At 43.8% G+C, this 27208-nt stretch overlaps 1 protein-coding gene across 1 annotated transcript; it reads right to left on the reverse strand.

Annotated features, from left to right (window-relative positions):
• Positions 1-1225: 1225 nt before the first annotated feature.
• On the reverse strand, positions 1226-26390 carry C3H7orf33 (chromosome 3 C7orf33 homolog). The gene is made up of 3 exons (XM_050784900.1): positions 25825-26390; positions 3090-3344; positions 1226-1760 (listed from the first exon to the last, which is right to left on the reverse strand). The coding sequence occupies exons 1-3, from the start codon at positions 26026-26028 to the stop codon at positions 1686-1688; spliced, it is 534 nt and encodes a 177-aa protein (XP_050640857.1). The 5' UTR covers positions 26029-26390; the 3' UTR covers positions 1226-1685.
• Between the last annotated feature and the right edge of the window lie 818 nt (positions 26391-27208).

Below are 27208 nucleotides of genomic sequence, written 5' to 3' on the forward strand. Positions count from 1 at the left end.
GGATTACAGGTGTGAGCCACTGTGCCCGGCCAATGATCTCGTTTTAACTCCCTATTTCCAAATAAGGTCACATTCACAGGTACAGGGATTAGGACTTCAACATATCTTTTTGGGGGATGCAAGTCAACTTGTAACACCCCAAAGGCTCTTTAAGGTCTAGAGAGCTCTACCTCCCCTGAGGGGGCTGACCAGGTATCCCTGGGGCCGAGGGATGAAAGGCCACCGGGCCTCAGTTCCCTAGAACAGGGCTGGGCACTGTTGTCACCTGGACCAAGCCCATGGGCCTGTCCTCTCTTAGTTGTTCTTTCACAGCGATGGCCCCGCTGGCCCTCCCCTTTCTGGCTCACTCCTCTCTGGCCCTCCCAGGCAGCCCTCAGGAACCTCTCTAGGCCCAAGACTTGGGGTTGGCCTGGCCAGGGCAGAGGAGCAAGCACACCAGAGCGGGTCATCTTTCCAGAACACACTTCAAGCACAATGGCTTTTTAATATCTAAAACCTCAAGTCTGAGTTCCTCTGCTGACCTCAAGGCACCTGCTCTTTCCACTTGCCCCACTGCTCCTCCCTGTGCCAGCCCCTTCTGGTCTCATCAGGGCCTTTCCCTCTGGGTTCGAAGAGATTAGGGTCCATCTTGCCTTATTTGTTAAATGCTCTTCTCTCCTTCTTTCTGGCTTTGCAAACCGTACCTATCTTACAAAGCCCAGTTCTAGACCCCTCCTTGTAAAGCAGACTTTCTTTTCGAGAGGAGCTTTGCAAGTTCACAGCAAAATCGAGCAGCAAGTACCTTCCTCAGGTGCTTAAACACTGATCATCCTGTCCAACATGCCTCCTTACCGAACATATGATCTTCATTTGTTTAAACTGGGACATTAAAAAAACATAAAAGGCTGGGCGTGGTGGCTCGCGCCTGTATTCCCAGCACTTTGGGAGGCTGAGGCAGGCAGATCACCTGAGGTCAGAAGTTCGAGACTAGCCTGGCTAACATGGTGAAACCCCGTCTCCACTAAAAATACAAAAATTAGCTGGATGTGGTGACAGGCACCCGTAATCTCAGCTACTCGGGAGGCTGAGGCAGGAGAATCGCTTGAACCTGGGAGGCAGAGGTTGCAGGGAGCCGAGATCGCACCATTGCACTCCAGCCTGGGCGACAAGAATGAAACTCCGTCTAGAAAAAACCTCAGAAAACATAAAAGAATTAACTGAGAAGAATGAAATCCACACAATGAGATAAGTTGCATGGCAAGTTTTACTGAATACATGTTTTACTTAGACATACCAGATATTACAAATAATATCTTAAATGACTGTGTGTTTCAGGTGTAAATTCTAGAGTCTCATCACTGGGAGCACACAGCAGACAATGGTCATGGAAACATCTCTATCCAGGTCCTCTGGGGATCGTCCCCTCCCTTTAGAGCCTGGTGGCTTGTCACTCTGTGGTCCTCTCCTGGGCGCCACACCAGTGCACAAATGCTGCACAGATTCCTGCGGGTGCACATGGAACTTGGGCTCACGATCAAAGAGAATTCTCAGCCTGTCTGCCAGTGTTCAAAGTTCAGACTTCAGACTACCAAGTTTTCATCAACTGTTATTTCCATAACTCCCGCTATTTCTCTTTTTTTCTTGCAAGAAGAGATTTCACAATCTACACAAATTTAGAGGTGTGACTCTTCAATTCTGCAAAATTCTTAACTACTGCCAGTTCTGGAAATCCTTGTGGCCTCAGCAGAATTCTGGAGCTTTCTTACTTCATGCCCACGTACCTACATGTGGACTACAAGGACTTCTGTTATCTCAGGCTGATTTACCTTTTCCCTAGATCATCAATAGCACAGTTTAAAACACTGTCTCAGCCTGGCATGGTGGCTCATGCCTGTAATCCCAGCACTTCGAGAGGCCAAGGTGGGTGGATCGCTTGAGCCCAGGAGTTTAAGACCAGCCTGGGCAACATGGCAAAACACCAAAATATAAAAATTAGCCAGTCTCATAACCTGGTCTCAAAATAAATAAATAGATAAAAATTTTAAAAAGTATTTTAAAAAATTACTATCTCTACCAGTTCCCACCAGTTCCCAACAAAATCAATTTCACCTACTTCATCTTCCTGTTTATTAATGCTCAACCTATTTGATTTGCTTAGAACTGTACCATTTTCCATGCAAGTTTTCATTTATGTCAAAGATTTAAAGTGATACAGGCAACAATAATTTTAGGGAAATCTCATTGCTTTATTACTACTAACAGTATTTAAAATTTTTAGGCTCAAGTTTAAAAATCCTTACTATTGATGGATTACTTTTTAAGTTAGCAGTTCCTTTAGAGATACTGTGAGTTGAGGCACCGATTTCATGGAACTTTATGTGCTGAGTGGTTATACGGGCTCATGTAGGACTGAAGCCATAGCTTCCTGTAGAGACCCCGTCTGCAAGTACAATGCCAGCTCCGAAATGGCATTTGCATGAACAATTTCCATACAGGATTCCCTTTAGTGAGCTCTTATTTTGTTAAAGTTGCCTTATGTTCTCTTAATAACATTAGTTATCATTAATATAACGGAGAAGGTGCTTTCAGAGCATCTTGGTAAGGGGTATTTTCTTTTATCCTAACATAAACCACTTTGGCAAAAAAGCATGGGAACAGATCAGTTTCATGCTGGATATTCAGAGAATATGAAACATCCAGGCATGCAAGAATGCAACAATCCGGCTGGGCGTGGTGGCTCATGCCTGTAATCCCAGCACTTTGGGAGGCCGAGGTAGGCAGATCATGAGGTCAGGAGATCGAGACCATCCTGGCTAACACGGTGAAACCCCGTCTCTACTAAAAATACAAAAAAATAGCCGGGCGTGGTGGCGGGCACCTGTAGTCCCAGCTACTTGGGAGACTGAGGCAGGAAAATGGCATGAACCTGGGAGGTGGAGCTTGCAGTAAGTCAAGATCGCACCACTGCACGCCATCCTGGGTGACAGAGCAAGACTCCGTCTCAAAAAAAAGAATGTGACAATCCCTCCAAGTCTTCATTTTCATGGAAGTTTCAGAGCATCTCATGGGTTTCCTTAAACTTGCGGGTGCTAAGACCCTTCAGAGCTTACATTTAGGTATGAACTTGTCACTCTTCTCCCAGGCTTGTAAGAGAGAGTTAGCAGAGCTAGGTAATTGGAAGACAAGGTGCTGACAACTGGATCTGAGGACAAGCCCATTCTGGTGCCTGGCCTGATTCTAACTGATCTCTGGGCATCTGTGGGGCCCGGAGAAAGAAAATGCCACAGGGCACCGGATTTGGTGGGAGCTGACACAGGAGCAATAAATTCCATTCCCCTGTTCATGTTTTGGTGTGGGATTGGCTTCTGGAAAAAACACACAAACAAACAAACAAACAAAGTGGGTTAAAAGGTGGAAAGATGGTGATCAATAAGCTACTAATTTGTTCTCACATTTATTCTGAGGCTACTAAGTAGCTGTCAGACACATGAAATAGCCTAAAGATTATAGACAAAGGTATTTTGGAAATTTTGGCAACATTTGCTTTTAGAATTAGTTGGTTCCAAAATTTTAAAACACATCATTTTAATTTTTATTAGCTTTATTGAGCTATCATTCACATGTAATACACTAATTCAAGGTTTACAGTGGTTTTCAGTATATTCAAGGAAATGTGCACCCATCACCACCGTCAGTTTTAGAACTTTGTCATCATCCCCTAGAGAAATCCTGTACCCACTAGCGGTCACTCCCCATTTCTCCCTAAGTTTCCCCAGGCAACCACTAATCTACGTTCTACCTCTATGGATTTGCCAATCTGGACATTTCATATAAATAGAATCATACATGTAGTATTTTGTGACTGAATTCTTTCACTCAGCATGATGTTTTCAAGGTCCGACTATGTTGTAGCATGAATCAGAACCTCATTCCTTTTAATTGCCCAGTAATAGTTCATCATGTGGGTAGACCACGAATTATTTATCTATTCATCATTTGGTGGACATTTGGGTTGTTTCCATTTTTTGAGTAATATGAATAAGGCTGCTATGCATATATTTGTGTACAGAGCTTTCGTGTGGACACCTATTTTCACTTTCTTGAGTATATACCTAGAAGTAGAATTGCTGGGTCATTATGTTAAGTGAAATCCATCAGGTGCAGAAAGATAAGTATCACATGTTCCCCTTATACATGGTAGCTAAAAAGAAAATTTGAGCCCCTGGAAATAGAGAGTAGAACACTGAGTCTTAGGGCCTGGGAAGAGTGGTGAGGAGGAGACTATGGGGAGAGGTTGGTTAATGGATACGAAATGACAGCTAGATAGGAGAAATGAATTCTGGTGTTCTGCAGCACCGTAGGGTGAAGACGGTTAACTGTAATTTATTGTATATTCTCAACAAACTAGAAGAGAGGGTTTTGAATGTTTATGGCACAAAGAAATGATAAATATTTTAGGCGATAATATGCTGATTACCATGATTTGATCATTATACATTGTATACATGTACGGAAATACCATTCTGTATCACATAAATATTATGTGCCAACTAAAAGTAAAAGGGAAAATATCTAGTAACTGTTTAATATTTTGAGGAAGTGTCAAAGTGACTGGCACCATCCTGTATTTCCACTGGCAATGGATGAGTGTGTCAATTTCTCCACATCCTCGCCAGCCAGCACTTGTTATTATTTGCCTTTTTAGTTATAGCCATCCTAGTGGGGATGAAGTGGTTTTAATTCTGGCTTTGATTTGCGTATGTCAAATGGCTAATGCTGTTGTGTATCTCTTCATGTACACACTGGCTATTTGTAATCTTTTCTGGAGACATATCTATTCATATTCTTTGCCCATTAAAAACATTGTGTTATTTATTGAGTTGTAAGAATTCTATATTTTGGATGTAAGTCCCTTATCAGATATGATTTGCAAATATTTTCTCCCATTCTGCAGGTTGCTTTACACTTTCTCGATGATATATTTTGTAGCATAAAAGATTTTAATTTTGATGAAGTCCAATTTTTCTATTTTCTCTTTTGTCTTTTGTATAGTTCCAACATTTTGAAAGAAATATCTAGCTCTTCAAGGTAGAGATGAAAGAGTTTCAACTTATAGATCTGATGGGAAGTTCATTATTAATGCCACACTTAGAAGATGAGGAAATAAGATACTTAGAAGCAAGAAATAAGAGAACAGCAATGGAAATTAAAAAAAAAAAATTACTGGCTAACTTCAGTTGACTACAAAGATCTCTGTCAGTCATGGTCCAGGCCGGAAGCAGGTGGAATATTCAGACGGGCTGACTGGGGAGAACTTAATCAAGGGCCTTTTCTATAGAGGCATTGATAGTGCAAGGAAACCAGGCATTACGATGAAGCCCCTAGGGCTGGCAGTGCTTCAAGGTTGCTATCCCAGTGTGGTGAACAGGGAGGGAGCAGGCACTGGAAGCTAGTGAAGTGGGAGAGTTCCCTGTTTCCCCCTGCAGCACATGGAACAAGGGTGTGGCTCACCTGCTTGGTTGCCCTACAGCTCAAACCCCTAGGGGAGCATGTAGACTGGCAGGTGCAGAGGATGGGATGAATGCTTTGGGCTCTCGGCCCCATAGCAGTGTCTAGGTGTGGGTGTCTGCAACTCCCAGGCGGGCACGTGTAACCCAAACTCTTTCGGATTTGCCATCTGCAGATGGCTTGTGTGCCAATCAGCTCAATGGACCCTCTGCCTTATTGCAAGAGCAGAGGGCCAGTGTGACAGCCTCTGTATCCTGAGCTCTGGCTCAGTGTCTCAGAAGAATCGGATCACACATGGGCTCCAATGATGAGTGCAAGTTTTTATTGAGTAGTGGAGGCGATGCTCAGCGAGATGGATGGGGAGCCAGAAGGTGGAGGGGTGAGGGAAATAATCTTTCCCTGGAGTCGGGCTGCCCAGCAGCTGGACCCTTCTCTAACCACGCCGGCCGACCTTCCCTCGGCATCCAGATGTCCCCCTTTTTTTCCTCTGCTGCATCGTTCTGCTGTCACTGGTCTGCTGGTCTCGACATTCAGCTGCTTGTGTGCATACCCACTAAGGTCTCGGGTTTATATGGGTACAGGATGGGGGGCTTGGTTGGCCCGAGTGGTCTTGGAAAATGCAACATTCGGGCATGAAAACAGGAGTGCCTGTTCTCACTTAGGTGTGTGGCACAGGCTTGAGGGTGGAGCCCTCACCAGGGACCTGGCCCTTCTCTACCCAGCACTTCCCTGCCCAACTCCCATGTCACTAGTTATAGGGAAGGGCTGTTTGGAGAAAGCCATGGATTTTGCTAGAGGAATATGGCTACTGCCCACCTATAGTCTGGCAAGGAGGACGCTGGAGGAATCATACCTCCAACTCTCTTTCTTCTCACTCTGTCATCTCCTGCCCATGCCATCTTAGCCGAACCCAACTCACACCAGGAAAAAGGTGGCCTAGTTGATACAGTCCACAAGGCCAGCCTCTGGGGCCACAGAATAAGGTGGAGAAGAATGAGGGGTGGATTGTGGAGCAGAAGGAGAACATCCAGTGAAGCCACTAGGTGGTGAGTCAGACACCTTGTCCTTTTGGTGGGGGAGCAATTTACACTGAAGATAATTCCCTCATCGTGTTTTTTAACTAGCCCCGCCCCATTGCTGTCCCTTTACCCAGAAATACTTGTCCCTCATACTACGTAAAATGTGATCTCTCACAAGGCTCGGCTCAGAAGCCACCTTCTTCTTGCTGCCATTCCTCAAAATTTGCTCAGAAGCAATCTCCCTCCTTGGAAGTTGTATTAGTCAGGGTTCCCCAGAGCAACAGAACTAATAGGATATACATATAATGTTACATGAAGGGGAGTTTATTAAGTAATAACTCACATGCTCACAAGGCTCCACAATAGGCTGCCTGGAAGCTGAGGAGCAAGGAGAGCCAGTCTGAGTCCCAAAACTGAAGAACTCGGAGTCTGATGTTCAAGGGCAGGAAGCATCGAGCACGGGAGAAAGATGTAGGCTGGGAGGCTAGGCCAGTCTAGTCTTTTCACGTTTTTCTGCCGGCTCTATATTCGAGCTGTGCTGGCAGCTGATTAGATTGTGCCCACTCAGATTAAGGATGGGTCTGCCTTCCCCAGGCCACGGACTCAAAAGTTACTCTCCTTTGGCAACACCCTCACAGACACACCCAGGATCAATACTTTGCATCCTTCAATCCGATCACGTTGACAGACTTAACCATCACAGAAGTCTTCCTTGTGGATCAAACTTCCCACAAAGTGATTCTACCTTTTATTGTTATTTACAGATACCCCATATGACTCTCACTGTGCAATAAAGTCCACACGGAACCATTTTTATTTATCTTTGTACCTCTTGAAGAACCTGCACAGTTTCCTGATGTTACACAGTGCCTCAGCTCAGATTGATGAAAGAATGGATTTGGGATCAGGCATTATTGAGTCTTCCTGGAATCTGCTAGTTGGAAGGGTCCTCAGATGTACTTCCAGTTTTAACTTAGCTATTTCAAGTTCCTACTCAGCAAAGCCTCTCCCTCCAGGTGGGGGACACTGTTGGTAGCCCACTCAGCATTTCTCCTTCTTCCTCGAACACAGCCCTGACTTTTTTCCAGCCTCCACCCTCCACTAAGTGGCCAAGTGTCAGAGGGAAAGCTTATCCTAGGCTGAAATAATTTCAGGATAATATGTTCCCTTTTGTCAAAAATTGGTTTAGCAATGGAAATGTGACCAAGTTGTGGCTGCAGAGCCTTGAGGAGAGATTTGCTTGTGATTTCCAAGGAAGTCCTTCCTCCCTCCTTAGAGAAAGTGCAGTTGTTATTGGCAGCCACTTGACACCTAGGAGGAGAGCCAATTTCCAGATGAAGATGTCAAATATAGATTGTGGGCTGGGATTTGAAAATCTAGGATGTTGCTAACATCGTTGAGGGCAACCTAAAGTCTGCTTTATCTCTGAAGTTCTCTTTTTATGAAAAAGTATATTTCCTTTTTGGAAAGACCTTTGAGTTGGGGTTTCTGTTACTCCGTATCTGAAAGGAGGCCCATACACCCTGCCATTGTCTTCCTCTTCAACTCTGCTGATGTAGAAGCCAATATATAATTGAAGAGTTCTATGAATGTTTAGACTAGCTCTGTGTCCAGGAATGTAAGAATGGTTTGTAACAGAGACCCTGTCAAGCCTGAAACATTATATCTCATTTTACTAGCAGCTAGTACTCTGGGGAATGGGAGTTAGTACTGTATTTATTCCAGAATCTTGTTGATGTGCTGCCTCTTGTCCCTTACATTGGGCCTGATTTTTTTTCTCAGAATAGTGTCTGTAAAATGTGAAAGGTATTTTCTATTCCACACACATGAAAACCCCTTTGCTTCCTCAAGATAATAATGGGCCTTTAGCTCTGATCCCAGGGTTGATCAGCAACAATATTTGCCAAAACAAAGCCATGTTCCCCAAAGAGGCCTTTCCACCCAGCACTCTTAGCAGGACCTGACGCTTCACACTAGGGAGGCAATAGGGCTGTTTATACAGCAAATGGACAAGCCACATTCACAGTGAGATTTGTTTGGCCTTTCCTTGCAATTTGTTTATTTCCTGAGATGGAGTCTTGCCCTGTCACCCAGGCTGGAGCGTGGAGGTGCGATCGTGGCTCACTGCAACGTCCACCTCCCAGGTGTTCAAGCGATTCTCCTTCCTCAGCCTCCCTGAGTAGCTAGGACTACAGGGACGCACCACCACGCCTGGCTAATTATTGTATTTTTAGTAGAGACGGGATTTCTCCATGTTGGCCAGGCTGGTCTCGAACTCCTGACCTCAGGTATCTGCCTGCCTTGGCCTCCGAAAATGCTGGAATTACAGGCATGAGCCACTGAGCCACTGCAATTTAGATGGGAAGTCAAGCCAGCTCTTAAGTAAAGTCCATGCTGAGTGATTACTGGAGTCACTTCGGCAGGCAAGGGGAGTGGGCTTATTAATTATTATTATTATTATTATTATTATTTTGAGATGGAGTCTCACTGTGTCGCCTGGGCTGGAGTGCAGTGGTGTGATCTCAGCTCACTGCAACCTCCGTCTCCCAGGTTCAAGCGATTCTCCTGCCTCAGCTTCCCGAGTAGCTGGGACCACAGGCGCGCACCACTATGCCCAGCTAATATTTTTGTATTTTTAGTGGAGACAAGGTTTCACCATGTTGGCCAGGATGGTCTTGACATCTTGACCTCGTGATCTGCCCACCTCGGCCTCCCAGTAGTGCTGGGATTACAGGCGTGAGCCACCGCCACAGCCCGGGGCTCATTATTGGCAGAATTTCTGGTGACCTAATTAGCGATTTCCAAGTATTTGTCTTTCTGGGTAGAAAGATCTCATTTTCCTCCATCTATTTCTTTAAGCAGGAATGGACAAAGCCTTGTAATTGGCGTTTGAGAGGGAGTGAGGTAATACGCTGGAAGTAAAGGCAGGGATTGAAGGCCATTTTATTGGGCGCCTGTGGCTGAAAAATTGAAAAAAATTCAATTAGGAAAGGGAGAAAACTAGGAGTTTGGAGCCAGGAAAGAAGGAAGAAAAATGTATTAAGAGGAAGGAAGAATATAGGAATACGAAAGAGAGTTAAGTGTCAGGCTCACCTGGGTACGATTAAAGAAACATATTTAACATTAAAGAAACATATTTAAACCCGTTACCACAAATAAACATATTTGTGGTAACAGACAAAAAATACATTTATTGGTGGTTCCTAACTGAAAATATCCTGCAGGACTTTTTTTCAAGGTTGGTCAAAAAAACTCAAAGAAAAAGATTTTTCGAGTCATGTTTTTCTAAAGGCTGTGGTCTTCTGATCAATCAGATAAGAAGCATTTATTGCCTAAAATCAAGTAGGAAGGATCTGTTCTTTTTCTGAAGTCCTGTAGTTGCATAAAACTGACCTCCTAAGCAATTCTTCCTTGTCTCTTTTTAATCAATAAATCTACATTCTAGATTGAAATTGACCATTGCTTCCAGACATGTGTGGGAGTCCAGAATATGCCACTCCAAAAGAAGGAGGATTGTTGAACTGAAGACAATTAAGAAGAAACAGATGCAGAAAAGCTCGCTGCCCTCCATTTGCTTAAATGCAGGACAGAGATTTACAAAGATAAAAGGCATCCTGCCCCTGTCTCTTACCAGGGAGAACAAAGGTTAACCACTGAAGACAGTTTTAGACCATTATCTGCCAGGAGTTGGAGCCAGAGGAATCTACCTGGACATGCATTACCAACTCGCCTTTATCTGCCAGTTACTTGCTTCTCTGCCGAGAAGCCCCCTCTAGAGACCCAAACTCCTTTTCCTTTGTCCTGTCGCTTCTCTAAAAATCACTATTCTTTGTTGAAGATGCTATACAAGCTGGAATTCAAAGCTACTTCTTTGAGAACTACTCCTTCCCTGGTGTCTGCCATGTAGATGTGAAATATACATGTAAATAAACTTGTTTTTCTCTTGTTAATCTTTTTTTTTTCTTTCTTTCTTTTAATGGGGTCTATTCCAACTAAGAACCTTATGAAGTGGCCAGACACAGTGGCTCACGCCTGTCATCCCAGCACTTTGGGAGGCCAAGGCAGATGGATCACCTGAGGTCAGGAGTTCGAGACCAGCCCAGCCAACATGACGATATCCCGTCTCTACTAAAAATATAAAAATTAGCTGGCATGGTGGTGGGTGCCTGTAATCCCAGCTCCTTGGGAGGCTGAGGCAGGAGAATCACTTGAACCTGGGAGGTGGAGTTTGCAGTGAGGCAGTGAGCTGAGATCATGCCACCACACTCCAGCCTGGGCAACGGAGCAAGACTCCGTTTTTTTTGTTGTTGTTGTTTGTGTTGTTTGTTTTTTTTGTTTGTTTTTTAAAAAGACCTATGAGGATTGAGGAAACAATTATTTTTCTTCCCCTACACATGATTTTGTGCCTGCTGCATAATTTTTTTTGTTTGTAATATCAATGTTTCTCAAAGTGGTCTGTGGGCTACCAACTTCAGAATCACCTGGGATGCTTGTTAAAAAGTATATGTTGTAGGCTCCACACCAGCTGCAATGGTCCAGCATCTCCAGAGATGAGGTTTTTTTTTTTTTTTTTTTTTTTTTGAGACGGAGTCTTGCTGTGTCACCCGGGGCTGGAGTGCAGTGGCCGGATCTCAGCTCACTGCAAGCTCCGCCTCCCAGGTTTACGCCATTCTCCTGCCTCAGCCTCCCATGTAGCTGGGACTACAGGCGCCCGCCACCTCGCCCAGCTAGTTTTTTGTATTTTTAGTAGAGATGGGGTTTCACCGTGTTAGCCAGGATGGTCTCGATCTCCTGACCTCGTGATCCGCCCGTCTCGGCCTCCCAAAGTGCTGGGATTACAGGCTTGAGCCACTGCACCCGGCCGAGATGAGGTATTTTTAACAGTATCCCAGATTTTATTAAATTCTAATGTTGAGAAACAGTGGTCTAGATTTTAAGACAAGATCCATGTCATTTATTTTTGTTCCCTTCTGATGCCTAGCACATAGAAGGTACTTGATAAATATTTTTTGGAGAGATGAATCTAAGAAAAGTGAAACTGTCTAAAAACTTGCCTCTGAATTTCTTTACTGTCCTGTCCCTATCTATCTGCAGAGTGAGCCTTACCTGTCTGTTCAAATCCTCTGCATGTTGGGATCTGTGGTGGTGACAGTGGGTGCAGCAATGTGAAAGGCATTAGCAGTGTGTCTTGCCCAGATGATTCCTGCAGGAGGAACATGGCTGGGCTTCCATCTGTTTAAGCCTCATTCTCAGGCCATTCTGTTCATCCTATAAACTACCCAGGATCATTTCAAGAAATTACTTTTCTATTAGTTCACCAGTGTAGTCAGGATCTGGTCAAGAGACAGTATACATACAAGTTATTTGAACAGTAAGAACTTCATATAAAAAGTGTTAACTAGGTAAAAATGTGTTCATTATAAAGTTATAACAGGATAAAAAGAGAACTCTAAGGTCTCATAGAGGTAGCAACTGCAGCTTCCACTCCCAGGGTTAAAGAAACAATAAGAAAAGGGAACAAGTAGGAACTTAGAGGAGGGGCACCTGGAGCTCAAACTCAGACCTTCAAGGGGGGAGCTCTGCACTGGTTCTGGTGAATATGAGATGGGCCATATGAGGTCGGGTCTGCAAGTGCTAGAAAAACTGCAAACTGCAAACTACATTCAAATGCTTCTGCAGAAAGGAAGTGCTGCTGCCAGGGTGAAGAAGCATTGCTAGGGTGATACAGTGAACAGACAGGAGGAAACTCATCCTCTCCTTCTCCTCCAGCCTTGCAGTCTCCCTTTTGCTCCCTTTATTGCCAAAGGCCAACCTGGGTCCAGCTGGCAAAGCAAAACTCAGTTGTAGCTGCCCCGACATCACAAAGCTGAGCATAGAAGGGAGGAGTTGGAGCTGAGACATCCATGGCTTAATGATGGGCACAGCCAGGTAGCTCACTATTGCTCACTGTCTTGGATGCTTTTATTCCACTATTCTCCTCTGAACACCTTGTAATTTGGTCTTAATTCCTGAGATGATTTTGTCTTTTCTTTCGCTTTCTTTTCTGATCGAAATAAATTGTTTTACATCTCCTTTTTGTCTGTTTCTATTAGGAGTTTTTGTTTGTTTGTTGTTTGTTTTTGAGACAGGGTCTCACTTTGTCAGCCAGGCTGGAGCACAGTGGTGCCATCTTGGCTCACTGCAGCCTTGACTTCCTGGGTTCAAGCAATTCTCCTGCCTCAGCCCCGACAAGTAGCTGTGACTACACGTGTGTGCCACCATGCCTGGCTAATTTTTGTATTTTTAGTAGAAATGGGGTTTCAACTTGTTGGCCAGGCTGGTCTTGAACTCCTGACCTCAGGTGATCCACCCAACTTGGCCTCCCAAAGAGCTGAGAGTATAGGCGTGAGCCACCATGCTCAGCCTCTATTAGGAGGTTTTTAATTCATGTTTTTTTTTTTTTGTATGTGTGTATATACATTGCTGCTAGTTTAATTATATTTAATTCATGTTGAAGCATGTGCTATATAGTTTTTCTCTGCCTTATTTTGGAAATATTTTTATTAGTGGAAAAATTTGGATTCTTCCTGTTTTCTTCTTGTAGTAACTTCCTATGGTGGTTGCCTGCCTTCTTCTGTTCATTTTACAGTGTCTTGGAATTATTTTTAAAATTTCAATAGGTTTTTGGGGAACAGGCAGTGTTGGTTACATGAATAAGTTCTTAAGTGGTGATTTCTGATATTTTGGTGCACCCATCACCTGAGCAGGGTACACTGTACCCAATGTGTAGTCTTATATTCCTCACCCCCCTCCCACCCTTTCCCCTGAGTCCCCAAAGTCCATTGTATCATTATGCCTTTGCACCCTCATAGTTTAGCTCCCACTTATAAGTGAGAACATATGCTGTTTGGTTTTTCCATTCCTGAGTTACTTCACTTAGAATAATGATCCTTAGGCCGGGCGTGGTGGCTCAAGCCTATAATCCCAGCACTGTGGGAGGCCGAGGTGGGCGGATCACTTGAGGTCAGGAGTTGGAGACCAGCCTGGCCAACATGGTGAAACCCATCTCTACTAAAAATACAAAAATTAGCTGGGTGTGCTGGCAGGCGCCTATAATTCCAGTTACTTGGGAGGCTGAGGCAGGAGAATTGCTTTGAACCTGGGAGGCAGATGTTGCGTGAGCTGAGATTGCTCCCACTCCAGTCTGGGCAACAGAGCGAGACTCAATCTCAAAAAAAGAAGAAGAAGAAGAAAAAGAATAATGGTCCCTAATTCCATCCAGGTTGTTGTGAATGTCATTATTTCATTCCTTTTTATGGCTGAGTAGTATTCCATGGGATACATATATCACAATTTCTTTATCAAATCATTGATGGGCATTGGGTTTGGTTCCATATTTATGCAACTGGGAATTGTGCTGTTATAAACGTGTGTGTGCAAGTATCTTTTTCACATACTGACTTCTTTTCTTCTGCCAATAACTACCATCAAATGGTAGTTCTGTAAAGTGTCTTGAATTTTTCTTGATCAGCCATTAGCACCTGTGTCTATGGAGTGAGTGAGGGATTTGAATGACTGATGAGGTTTCTTAGTTTAAGAATGCTCTCTCCCGTTGGTACAGTGAAGTACAGGTTCTTTAACAAATGACTTATTTTCTGGTGCCTAGGAAGGTCAGTGTATTTCCAGTTTTATGACTTCTTTGTTTCTGTGGGATCCATAATTTCCACTGCTTGACTTTCTCTTTTCACTCCAACAGATGCCTCCTCTTCCAAATTCTCACTCAGAAGTGGTGCCTTCCTAATGCTGCCTCCTGAATCCTGCACACTCTCCAGTACCTTTCTTCCTTTTGATTCTTTTTTTTTTTTTTTTGAGATAGAGTCTCACTCTGTTGTCCAGGCTGGAGTACAGTGGCATGATCTCAGCTCATTGCAGCCTCTGCCTCCCAGGTTCAAGCAATTTTTGGCCAATCTTTGTATTTTTAGTGGGGATGGGGTTTCACCATGTTGGCCAGGCTGGTCTCGAACTCCTGGCCTCCCAAAGTGCTGGGATTACAGGCATGAGCCACTGAGCCTGGCCTCCTTTTGATTCTTTAGTAGCCAGATCAGCCTGATCTCAGAGCTCTTCTGAAACTTCCCCCATCCTGAGCAAGACCCTTTCATTCTGGGTGTGATGTTTTATCTGTGTTCTGCCACCACTAGGAACCTGACTTCCCTCTTCTCATTTCTGTGTGTTCTCATCTGACTCTGCTTCAGTGTGGGCTCTGGGGTTGGGTCTGCTGGTGTTGTATTTATTTCCTCTCTTGCACGTAAATTGACATTTGTAGCGTTCTCTTTGTGATGATGTCGACATGCCTTTTTGGATAGTTTCATTTGCTTTTCTTGTTGATCTTTATGCCTTTTGGAGAATAAATGGAGAATTTCAGACTTAAGAAGTAGCCATTATCCTATAGGAATCTAGAAAGGATGACTCTATTTTAAAAATATATTACTTTTCTAACTGTGGCTGGTAGATAGACATGTAATTGAGTTCACATACTTATTTTGTATCCAACAGCCTTGATAAATGTTAAAATTAATACAACAGTTTATCTTTAGATTATTTTGGGAATTTTTAGGCAGACAATTACATCATCAGTGAATAAAGGCAGTTTTGTTTTTTCTTTTCCAGTTCCTAAAACTCTTGTTTCTTTTTCTTGCCTTACTGCCCTGACCAGGATTTTTGGTACAATTGTGAATAGAAATGTTGATAGCAGGAATCCTTGACTTTTATTTTCTATTTTTTGAGATGAAGTTTTATTCTGTTGCCTAGACTGAAGTGCAGTGGCATGATCTTGGCTCACTGTAACCTCTACCTCCTGGGTTCAAGCAGTTCTCATGTTTCAGCCTCCCGAGTAGCTGGGATTACAGAGATGCACCACCACGCCTGGCTAGTTTTTGTATTTTTAGTAGAGATGGGGCTTCACTATGTTGGCTAGGCTGGTCTCAAACTCCTGACATCAAGTGATCCACCCGTGTTGGCCTCCCAGAGTGGCTAGGTTTACAGGTCTGAGCCACCGCGACCCACCCTTAACTTATTATTATCAACCTTAGAGATAATGCCTTCAACATTTTAGGATTAAATATAATGGTTGCTGTAGATGCCCTTTATCTTATTTTCACATTTTAAAAGAAGAATTTAATGGCGAATGAATACTGAATTTTATGAAGCTTTTTCTCTAAAAACTGAGAAAAATCATATAATTTTAATCTCAGTCAGATAAACTGACAAAGAGAGATTCATACAGATTTTCCAATGCTAAACCACTCTAGCATTCTAGAGATAAACTCAATTTGGGCCGGGTGCTGTGACTCATGTCTGTAATCCCAGTGCTTTGGCGGGCTGAGGCAGGAGGATCGCTTGAGGCCAGGAGTTTGAGACCAGATTTGGGTAACATAGTGAGACCCTGTCTCTACAAAAAATTAAAAAATCAGCTGAGCATGGGAGTGTGTGCCTGGAGTCGCAGCTACTCAGGAGACTGAGGTGGGAGGATTACTTGAGCCCAGGAGTTCGAGATGATAGTGAGCTATGATTGCAACACTACACTCTAGCCTGGGCAATAGAGCAAGACCCTGTTTCTAAAACAAAACAAAACAAAAACCCCACAAAAACAAACAAACACAAAATATGTTCTCTAACCATGTTGCAATAAAATTAAAAACTAATAACAAATAACAAGTGGGTTGTTTAAAAAGGCCCATCTGAGGTGGCTCATGCCTGTAATCCCAGCACTTTGGGAGGCCGAGGCAGGCGGATTGCTTGAGACCAGGAGTTCGAGACCAGCATGAGAAACATGGTGAGACCCTGTCTCTACAAAAAATACAAAAATTTAGACGGGTGTGGTGGTGCATGCCTGAAGTCTCAGCTACTTGGGAGGCTGAGGTGGGAGTATGGCTTGAGCCCGGGAGGTGGAGGCTGCAGTGAGCCGAGATTGTGCCACTGCACTTCAGCCTGGGCAACAGAGTGAGACTCTGTCTCAAAAAAAATTAAAAAAAAATGTAAAAAGCTCACCTATTTGGAAAATAAATAACATGCTACTAAAGAATCATAAATTTTTAAAGGATTTAAAAATCATAAAAATACAAAATATGTAGAACTAAGCAATAATGAAAACACTTTCTTTTAAAATTGGTGGGAAGCCACCAAAATAGTATTTAGCGAAAAACCGTTCACTCAAAATAAATTAGGCAACAAGAAAGGTTAAATCAAATGAACTCAAAGAATGATCTTAAAGAAGTCAATAAAATGGAGAAAGCAGAAATATAAAGATGAATCAAGCCAAAACCTGGTCCTTTGAAAGATTAATAAGATAGAACCCTGGCAAAACAGATCAAGAAAACACACACAAAAAGATGAATATAGGCAAAATAAAAAATTGAAATGGGGAAATGAATATAGGTGCTTAACAGATTTTTATCTTAACGAGTACCGAGAACAACAAAACACTGAGAACTTGAAAACCTCATTGACAGTAATAAATTCCCAGTATTGCCCTTATATCCTGGCAAGAGGGGCCCCTGCTCTGGGCTTAATTTATTTCATTTCATTTTTTATTTTTGTTTTTTGAGACTGAGTTTTGCTCTGTCGCCCAGGCTGCAGTACAATAGCATGATCTCGGCTCACTGCAACCTCTGCCTCCGTGGTTCAAGTGATTCTCCTGCCTCAGCCTCCCAAGTAGCTGCGATTACAGGCACCTGCCACCATGGCTAGCAAATTTTTTGTATTTTTAGTAGAGATAGGGTTTCACCATGTTGGCCAGGCTGGTCTCGAACTCCTGATCTCAAGTGATCTGCCCACCTTGGCCTCCCAAATTGCTGGGATTACAGGCGTGAGCCACTGCGCCCAGCTCTGGGTCTATTTTAGAGGTTCAGTTCTGACCCTCCTCTGATTCTACCCATCCCCAAATGGCCAAAGGTATCCAGAGACAAGAGGATGTGCCCACCGGAGCCTGTAATCCTACCACAAAACTGCGGGGCAGGGGCTGTGAAGTCCTCTAAGCAGCTCTGAGTTCATTTCCAGGGATCGAGGAGGCTCTTTCCCACACGCAGCCTGTCCTCCCAAAGTGGCCGAGGGGTGACTGTTTATGGGAGTGTAGACGGAGTTTGGACGCGTAAGCTGCGTGTCTATAGACACACACAGGAGGTCCCTGAGGTGCAGGGCAGAGCTGGAGATGGGAAGAAAGTAGTTGTGCTGCAGGTCAAGGGCCAGCTCTCCACAGCCACCCACATTCCAGGGTGGACTTTAAGAAATCTGAGAATTCTAGGCTGAGGGCGGTGGCTCACATCTGTAATCCCAGCACTGTGGGAGGCCAAGGCGCGTGGATCACGAGGTCAGGAATTCAAGACCAGCCTGACCAACATGGCAAAACCCTGTCTCTACTAAAAATACAAAAATTAGCAGTGTGTGGTGGTGCACACCTGTAATTCCAGCTACTTGAGAGGCTAGAAGCAGGAGAATTGCTTGAACCCGAGAGGTGGAGGTTGCAGTGGGCCGAGACTGAGCCACTGCACTCCAACCTGGGCGATAGAGCGAGACTCTGTCTCAAAAAAAAAAAAAAAAAAAAAAAAAAAAATTCTAAATTTGGCTTCCCAGCAATTTGGGAGGCCAAGGTGGGCAGATCACTTGAGATCAGGAGTTCAAGACCAGCCTGGCCAACATGGTGAGAATTCTAAATTTGAACCTGGCCTTCCAGGTTGTCATAAAAGCATTTTTGTCAAGGTAGGAAGATAGAAGATATTTAACAGTTTATTCACCTGATTTCAAACTTTTTAATATTTAGACATATTGCTCAGGGGTTTCATTTGTGTTCTTGTCTCAGGTCCTATAATGTTTGAGGTAGACCCGTTTAAGATTTCAGATTTATAGGAATTAACACTATGATATTAGGTAGTACGCTGTGGGAGCAGTTTGCCACAATTTAGAAAGTAGATCATTCTGCACTGGCTCAATAATTTCATTCCTGGCCGGGGGCGGTGGCTCACACCTGTAATCCCAGCACTTTGGGAGGCCTAGGTGGGTGGATCACTTGAGGTCAGGAGTTCGAGACCAGCCTGGCCAATACAGTGAAACCCATCTCTACTAAAAATACAAAAATTAGCCGGGCATGGTGGTGGGCGCCTGTAATCCCAGCTAATTGGGAGGCTGAGGCAGGAGAATCACTTGAACCTCGGAGACAGAGGCTGCAGTGAGCCAAGATCATGCCATTGCACTCCAGCTTGGGCAACAAGAGCAAGACTCTGTCTCAAAAAAAAAAAAAAAAAATTAAAATTAAATAAATAAATAATTTCATTCCTGGATATATTCTCTTTCTATATATATATATGAATATATATATATAATGCACCTATATCTCTATAATAAGTGAACCTATATTTTCTCTCTCTCTCTGTGTATACATATATATATCTGTGTGTGTGTATATATGTATGTGTGTGTGTATATATATATACACACACATACAGAGAGAGAGAGAAAAAATAGGCTCACTTATTTGCAGAGTGCCAGTTCTGCTATAAGAAGGAAGAACTTGCACCAGAATGTTGTAAATTAACTTTATTATGCAACACAACATCAAGTTTAGCTGATGTTTGTTTCATAGTAAGATTTTCTTGATTAAGGAAACAGGGCATTGATTTACTAGAAACAAACAGTTCTCAGACCATATTTTGAGTAGCACTGTCCCAGAGAAAGTTTTGCTTAAGTGCCAGAGTTGTCATGTACCAGGATGTTTCTGTTAGTATTGTTTATAATCTAATTGTTGGCAATTGTGGCAACAATCTGGGAGCAACCTAAGTGTCCACCAACAAAGGAACAGAAAACCAGACTGTGGGATGTTTATAGAATGGCACACAAACCAGCAACGAAATTGAGGGAACTGAACATTTCAATACGGATGCGTTTCATAAGCCTCATATAAAGGGTGGGGGCAGGAGAGGAGGAAGGCAGATTGCAAAATAATCCGTGTACAATACGAAGCTGAAAACACGCAAAAATCCACTGTGTTGTTTAAGAATACATGTATAAGTAGAGTATAAGAAATGCAAGGGAAGGGAATGGCCCACAATGAATTCAGAATAATGGTTACTTTTTGGGAAGGGAGATTGGGAAGGATGAGGCTAGTATGCCGGATAGTAGCATGAAGATCTTGTTATGTTATTTGATGACTTTTGTCTAAAAAATATTTTTGGGCCGGGTGCAGTGGCTCACACCTGTAATCCCAGCACTTTGGGAGGCCAAGGCAGTCAGATGATGAGGTCAGGAGATCAAGACCATCCTGTCTAATGTGGTGAAACCTTGTCTCTACTAAAAATACAAAAAATTAGCCAGGCATGGTGGCAGGTGCCTATAGTTCCAGCTATTCGGGAGGCTGAGGCAGGAGAATGGTGTGAGCCTGGGAGGCGGAGCTTGCAGTGAGCCGAGATCGCGCCACTGAACTCCAGCCTGGGCGACACAGCGAGACTCCACCTCAAAAAAAAAAAAAAAAAAAAAAAAAGATCAGTGGTTGCCAAGGAGTAGAGTCGGGGAGGAAGTGAGTGGGAAAGGAGGGAGGGAGGAACAGATGGAACACAGAGGATTTTTAGGGCAGTTGACATGGTTTGGTTGTGTCCCCACCCAAATCTCAAATTGAATTGTACTCCCATAATCCCCAAGTGTTGTGGGAGGAACCCGGTGGGAGATAATTGAATCATGGGGTCAGTTTCCCCATACTGTTCTCATGCTAGTGAGTAAGTCTCACGAGATCTGAGGGTTTTATCAGGGGTTTCTGCTTTTGCATCTTTCTCATTCTCTATTTGCCTGCTGCCATCCGTATAAGATGTGACTTGCTCCTCCTTGCCTTCTGCCATGATTATGAGGCTTCCCTAGCCATGTGGAACTGTAAGTCCAATTAAACTTCTTTCTTTTGTAAATTGCCCAGTCTCGGGTATCAGCAGTGTGAGAACAGACTAATACAGCAGTGAATGAGACTGTAATGGTAGATGCATAACCTTATGTATTTGTCCAAACCCACTGTAATCTAAACTACGGACTTCGGGTGATAATACGTCAATGTCGGTTCATCAGTTGTAAAAAATCTACTACTCTGGTGGGGGAGGTTGATAGGGAGGGAGGTTGTGCATGTCTGAGGGCAAAAGGTATCAGAAATCTCTATTTTCTGCTCAGTTTTACTGTGAACCTAAAATAGCTCTAAAAATATAAAGTTTATTATATAAAAATATATTTTTAAGTCCACGTTTCTGTGAAGACAGTTCTTTTTTTAAACTCAAACTCTGCATCAACTGCAGAATAGAGATTATAACTGGAATGTTTAATGTTAACCTAAAATCTATTTGAAAAAAATTTTAATTGCACACAACCTGTTGTAATTTTGTAGTTACTCACTTTCTTGCCAGTATTCTCAGTAATCTGTGATCATGATTAAACATTGGTTAATGTGATACATTTAATGGTTATGACCTGGGTAAGCCACAGCATCCTCTCGTAAAATGAAGTCCAATCAGCTTTAAGGTCAAGGTAAAGTAGGAATAGCTTAGGTTAAAAGAAGCAAGCCGGCCAGGCACAGTGGCTCATGTCTGTAATCCCAGCACTTTGGGAGGCCAAGGCAGGAGGATTGCCCAAGCCCAGGAGTTTGAGACCAGCCTGGGGAACACAGCAAGACCCTGTCTCTAAATATATAATATATATATATCATATATATAAAATAATACATACATATATATATAATTAGCTGGGCTAATTATATATATATAATTATATATATATATAAAATAATACATATATATATAAAATAATACATACATATATATAAAATAATACATACATATATATACAATTAGCTGGGCTTGGTGGTGTGCAGCTGCAGTCTCAGCTACTCAGGAGGCTGAAGCAGGAGGATCGATCGCTTGAACCCAGGAGGTCAAGGTGCAGTGAGACGTGAATGTGCCACTGCACCCCAGCCTGTCTCAAAAAATACAAAACAAACACACAAACAAACAAAAGAAAACCTGACCTGGTGAATATTCAGAAACTCTTAAGTGAAAAGCTGGTGCTCACTGTTAGGTGGTCAGGACTTTCTGCTTCTTAAGAGTCCCTAATGATTCCCAGGGCCAAGCATGCTCAGATGGGGGCGCTGTCTTGTGGCTCACTGTTATCTCATGTAAGCAGGAGTGGCTGGGAGTGCAGGCTGCGGGCTGCGCTTGCTGCTGGGTTCCTGAACCATAACATTAACACAGACATTGTCCTTCTTTTGAATAGAAGACAAATGATCCACAGTGGCACCATGCCAAACCTCACTCTGTAAGGATATATTGGACTGAAATATATTGAATATATTCCCAAATTCAAATATATTGAATTTCATCCTATTTTCCCTAAACCATTTGGTTTCACATTTCCCTAAACCATTTGGTCGGATTATATCTCCCTACAAACTGTCACCCTCCTTCTGCCAAGCAAATGAAATGATAACTGTTCTGCATTTTACTTGGATGTCATCTCAGTACCCTTACTGGTAAGTTGGTATCATCTTTCCTCTTACTTCTTGCATTAGGCTGTTCTTTGCATTGCTGTAAATACCTAAGGCTGGGTAATTTATAAAGAAAAGAGGTTGGCCGGGCGTGGTGGGTCACGCCTGTAATCCCAGCGCTTTGGGAAGCCGAGGTGGGCAAATCACGAGGTCAGGAGATTGAGACCATCCTGGCTAACATGGTGAAACCCCGTCTCTACTAAAAAATACAAAAAATTAGCCTGGCGTGGTGGCGGGCACCTGTAGTCCCAGCTACTTGAGAGGCTGAGGCAGGAGAATGGCATGAACCCAGGAGGCGGAGCTTGCAGCGAGCTGAATCGTGCCACTGCACTCCAGCCTGGGCGACAGAGCGAGACTCCGTCTCAAAAAAAAAAAAAAAAAAAAAAGAAAAGAAAAAAAGAGGTTTAATTGACTCACGGTTCTGCAGGCTGTGCAGGAAGCATGGCTCTGCCTGGCTTCTGGGGAGGCCTCAAGGAGCTTTCACTCATGGCGGAAGGCAAAGTAGGAGCACGCACATCAAACAGCAAGAGTGAGAGCAAGAAAGCAAGAGAAGATGCCGCACACTTAAACAACCCGATCTCGTGAGAACTCACTTACTATCGCAAGGACAGCTCCAAGGGGATGGCGCTAAACCATTCACGACCAGTCCACCCCCATGATCCAATCACCTCTCATCAGGCCCCCTCTCCAACACTGGGGATCACATTCCAACATGACACTGAGCAGGGCAAATATTCAACCCTGTCACTTCTTTTCCAGCAGGCATCTCTCTGGGCTCTGACCCTCTCCTGTCAATCCCAGCTGGGAGTCTCTGTTTTTAAAATCCCCTCTAAACAGGCTCTTTCCCCCAACCCTGGTTTCATGCTCAGCCTTTCCTAAATGCATTAAACACCTAGTCAGAGGAAAAGCATTTTAACTTCAAATGAACATTTAAAATAAAAAACAACTTTAAAGCAAGTTTTTATGAAGGCAATATAGATTCTCTAAAGAAATTCAGGCTGGTTGTGGTGGCTCACGCCTGTAATCCCAGCACTTTGGGAGGCCAAGGCAAGCAGATCATTTGAGGTCAGGAGTTCGAGATCAGCCTGGCCAACATGGTGAAACCCTGACTCTACTAAAAAGACAAAAAATTAGCCGGGAGTGGTGGCAGGCGCCTGTAATTCCCGCTACTTGGGAGGTTAAGGCAGGAGAATCATTTGAATCCGGGAGGCGGAGGTTGCAGTGAGACAAGATGAGCCATTGCACTCCAGCCTAAGTAACAAGAGTGAGATTCCATCTCAAAATAAATAAATAAATAACAAAAATAAAGAAATTCAGAACGTTCTGAGCTCTGGAAAAATAATATGTAACTCATAGTGCCATCCATAGACAACCACTTTGAGACTTTGCTGTATCTTCCAGTGTTCTTTTTTTTTTTTTTTTTTTTGAGACGGAGTCTGGCTCTGTCGCCCAGGCTGGAGTACAGTGGCCGGATCTCAGCTCACTGCAAGCTCCGCCTCCCGGGTTCACGCCATTCTCCTGCCTCAGCCTCCCGCGTAGCTGGGACTACAGGCGCCCGCCACCACGCCCGGCTAATTTTTTTTTTTGTATTTTTTAGTAGAGACGGGGTTTCACTGGGTTATCCAGGATGGTCTCAATCTCCTGACCTCATGATCCGCCCGTCTCGGCCTCCCAAAGTGCTGGGATTACAGGCTTGAGCCACCGCGCCCGGCCCAGTGTTCTTTAAATCATATCAGTCAGGCATGTTGGCTCATGCCTGTAATCCCAGGCCTTTGGGAGGTGAGGTGGGCAGATCACTTGAGGTCAGGAGTTTAAGACCAGCCTGGTAAACATGATGAAACCCTGTCTCTACTAAAAATACACAAATTACCAGGGCATGGTGGTGGGTGCCTGTAATCCCAGCTGCCTGGGAGGGTGAGGCAGGAGAATCATTAGAACTCAGGAGGTGGAGGTTGTAGTGAGCTGAGATCATGCCATTGCGCTTCAGCCTGGGTTACAAGAGCAAAACTCCATCTCAAAAAAAAAAAAAAAAAAAAAAATTAAAAAAAAAAAAAAAGATTTAAATCATATCTACCCGGCCAGGCACAGTGGCTCCCACATGAAATCCAGCACTTTGGGAGGTCGAGGCGGGCAGGTCACCTGAGATCAGGAGTTTGAGACCAGCCTGGCCAACATGGTGAAACTCTGTCTCTACTAAAAATACAAAAATTAGCTTGGCATGGTGGCGTGCATCTGTAATCCCAGCTACTTGGGAGGCTGAGACAGGAGAATCACTTGAACCCAGTTGGCAGAGGTTGCAGTGAGCCAAGATCACACCACTGTACTCCAGCCTGGGCAACAGAGCTGGACTCCATCTCAAAAAAAAAAAAAAATCCTATCTACCCTATATGCTCCACTCATCCACTTGTGGTGTCCTTTAAAAGGAAGGTTTAGGCAGTGATAATCTTTTCTCACCTTCTTTTAAGCACATATACGTCATTGATTATCATTTATATTCATCATTCAGAGACTAATTGTATTGGTTCACATCAAAGTACTCCTGGCTGAGGAGGTATTTTCTTCTTTTTACTCTTCTCATGCTAAATGGGCTTTCCCTGACATGGGCTGTCTGCAGCTGACCTTAGCAGCAGGCAGACACGACCCCTTTGCTGACCCTGCAGTTCATGCAGCTGTTCTCAGGGAAAGGTCACGAAATCCTCTCTGCCCTCGAGTGACCAGCCAGAAGATACTCTGAGCCTGTGGCATGTGTCAGTTTGGGGCACTGTACCACAAAGAGGGTGTGGGCAAATGGGAAGAAGCCAGGAACTGCAACATGGGAGAAAACAAATTAGGGCTGGAGAACTAGGTGGGGACACCTGTGGCTGGTCCCCATCAAACTGAACACCCAAAGCTGGAGATAAATACAAAGTGGGAGCTCATACTTTAACCAAAAATGCCTGCCTAGCGGGAGGCAGGGGCTTGGGTGTCAGGAGGTGTCAAAGATCAAAGACAGGCAAAGCGTTAAAGATCCAGGTCTTGCTGGGCATGGTGGTACTTCAGGAGGCTGAAGTGGGAAGATCGTTTGAGGACAGGAGTTCGAGACCAGCCTGGGCAACATGACAAGACTCCAATGCTACAAAAAATAAAAAAAATTAGCCAAACGTGATGGCACATGGCTGTAGTCCTAGCCACTCGGGAGGCTGCTCTGGGAGGATCACTTGAAGCCAGGAGGTTTATGCTGCCGCAAGCTATGATATTACACTGCACTCCAGCCTGGGGGACAGAGCAAGATACTATCTCTAAAACAACAACAGCAACAACAACAACAACAACAACAACAACAACAACAACAAATCCTGGTCTTTAAAGCGAGAGAAGAAGCAAGAATCTAGGCAAGGAGAAGGGAACAGGTGCAAAGCTTATGCCAAACGGCGACCAAGATAGAGGCTTCCTGTGGACCCATCTCCAGGGCAAGACATAGTCTGAGAACAAGCCTATTCCTTCTACCACACTGTGTGAAAATATACAGTTTTTACGTTGCAATTTTTCAAGTCAACATGACTCTGGCTAAACACAAGAATACTCAATGGAGTGTTTTGTGCGGATTCTTTTCCCTAAGAAGATTCCAGGCCTCCTTTGGGGCAGTGAATTAATCGCTGTCTCTCTCTTTACTTAAATGTCCTTAAGCCTGGTTCCGTAACACATACTAGAGAGTCAAATACATTCGTGGATTGAGTGAATGAATTCTCAAGAGACCCTGACTAAAAGAGCAGTTGATTCATCTTAGAATCATTAACTTACCTTATGTCTTCCCGTGGCATATGACAAGTTAAATTGACCTGGACCACCCCTAAAGTGGACCCAAACAGTGACTGCCCTCCCACTCAGGTGAAGGTCACTCCGGCGTCTTGCCCCACTGGGCAGAAGGGCTTCACATTCACATTCGGGGCCTGGAAGTCCCCAGGGACACTCTTCAAGGCTGAGGCTTTGAACTTCCACTTGCATTTTGGCAAAGGTAATTACCTTTTCCTGGATGCTGTCAAGGAGAGCGACACTTCACCACCAATATCTAAGATCAAGTCGCATGGATCCCCAGGGTCAGTAGGAGGATTCAGACATGGGCTGGGTGCCTCTCTCCTGACCACTGGATTGGTATCACCACAAGTAAGGTCACAGCTAAGTAGAAAATGCCTGAGGCAAAGTGGGGGTGAAAGGGGGACCACCGGGCAGTGTGACAGGCAGCCCCTTCTGCCAGCTCATTATCCCCACCTGCTCCTGTCGTCGCATAGTAGAATCCTAATGCGAGTTTACGGAGAGTCAGCTGGAGCTTGTCCTCCATGTAATTCAGATCACGTTGCCTGCAGCTCTTAGGTACTCAAATAAACAGAAGGACTAATATTACTACTGAAAATGTAATTAAGGGCATTCATTGTAAAGTAATAATGATTACCTCACCCTCACCATATGGCCAGAACTGATTAACACCTAGAAGAAATGATCTAAAACCTCTACAGTCAGAATGAATGTCTCAGGTCATAATGAGAAACATTTTGTGTGTGGGGAGTTGGGGCTGAGGGAAGAAAAAGTGGTTGGGAGTTTACTAAACCAAGAGGCACAAACAAAATAGGATAACATCCTGAAAAATCTCGTTCAGATTAGACAAGTTGTGTTTTTAGTGTAGAACCCATATCACAAATGCAAAAATATTATAAGATTTACACATTGGAATTGTCACTTAATTGGATGATTTTTTCCTCCGTTGTTTCTTTTCTAATGATGAGGAATTGATGGAGGAGTCTCCATCGAGGCTGGCAGTTTCTTAAAACCACCAGGGAAGGGCTTAGCCCCCTGATTGAAAATCTTTGTATCGTAAATTACTGGTTAAAATGCTGTTTGTTGTCAGGAGTATCATGGAGTGTGATTTAATCTCTTTAGATTAAAGTGGTAGAAATGTTAGCATTTCTGGGTAGTACCAAACAGGTTAGCATTACAAACGATGCCTAGAAAGACACGGACCCATTTGGAAGACAGGGTTGCTGTAAAAGCCAGTTTGCAGGTGCACCGTGGGGGGTGACAGGATGCCCCGGGCTGTTCTCGATTAGTGTGTGTGCCCTAGGGCCATATGGTGAAGCATAAGGAAGCAGAATTTGGGATATTTTTCCACCAGAATCCTGAAGGTTACTCT

This window comes from Macaca thibetana, chromosome 3 (genome assembly GCF_024542745.1).
Source record: "Macaca thibetana thibetana isolate TM-01 chromosome 3, ASM2454274v1, whole genome shotgun sequence".
Classification (NCBI taxonomy): Eukaryota; Metazoa; Chordata; class Mammalia; order Primates; family Cercopithecidae; genus Macaca; species Macaca thibetana.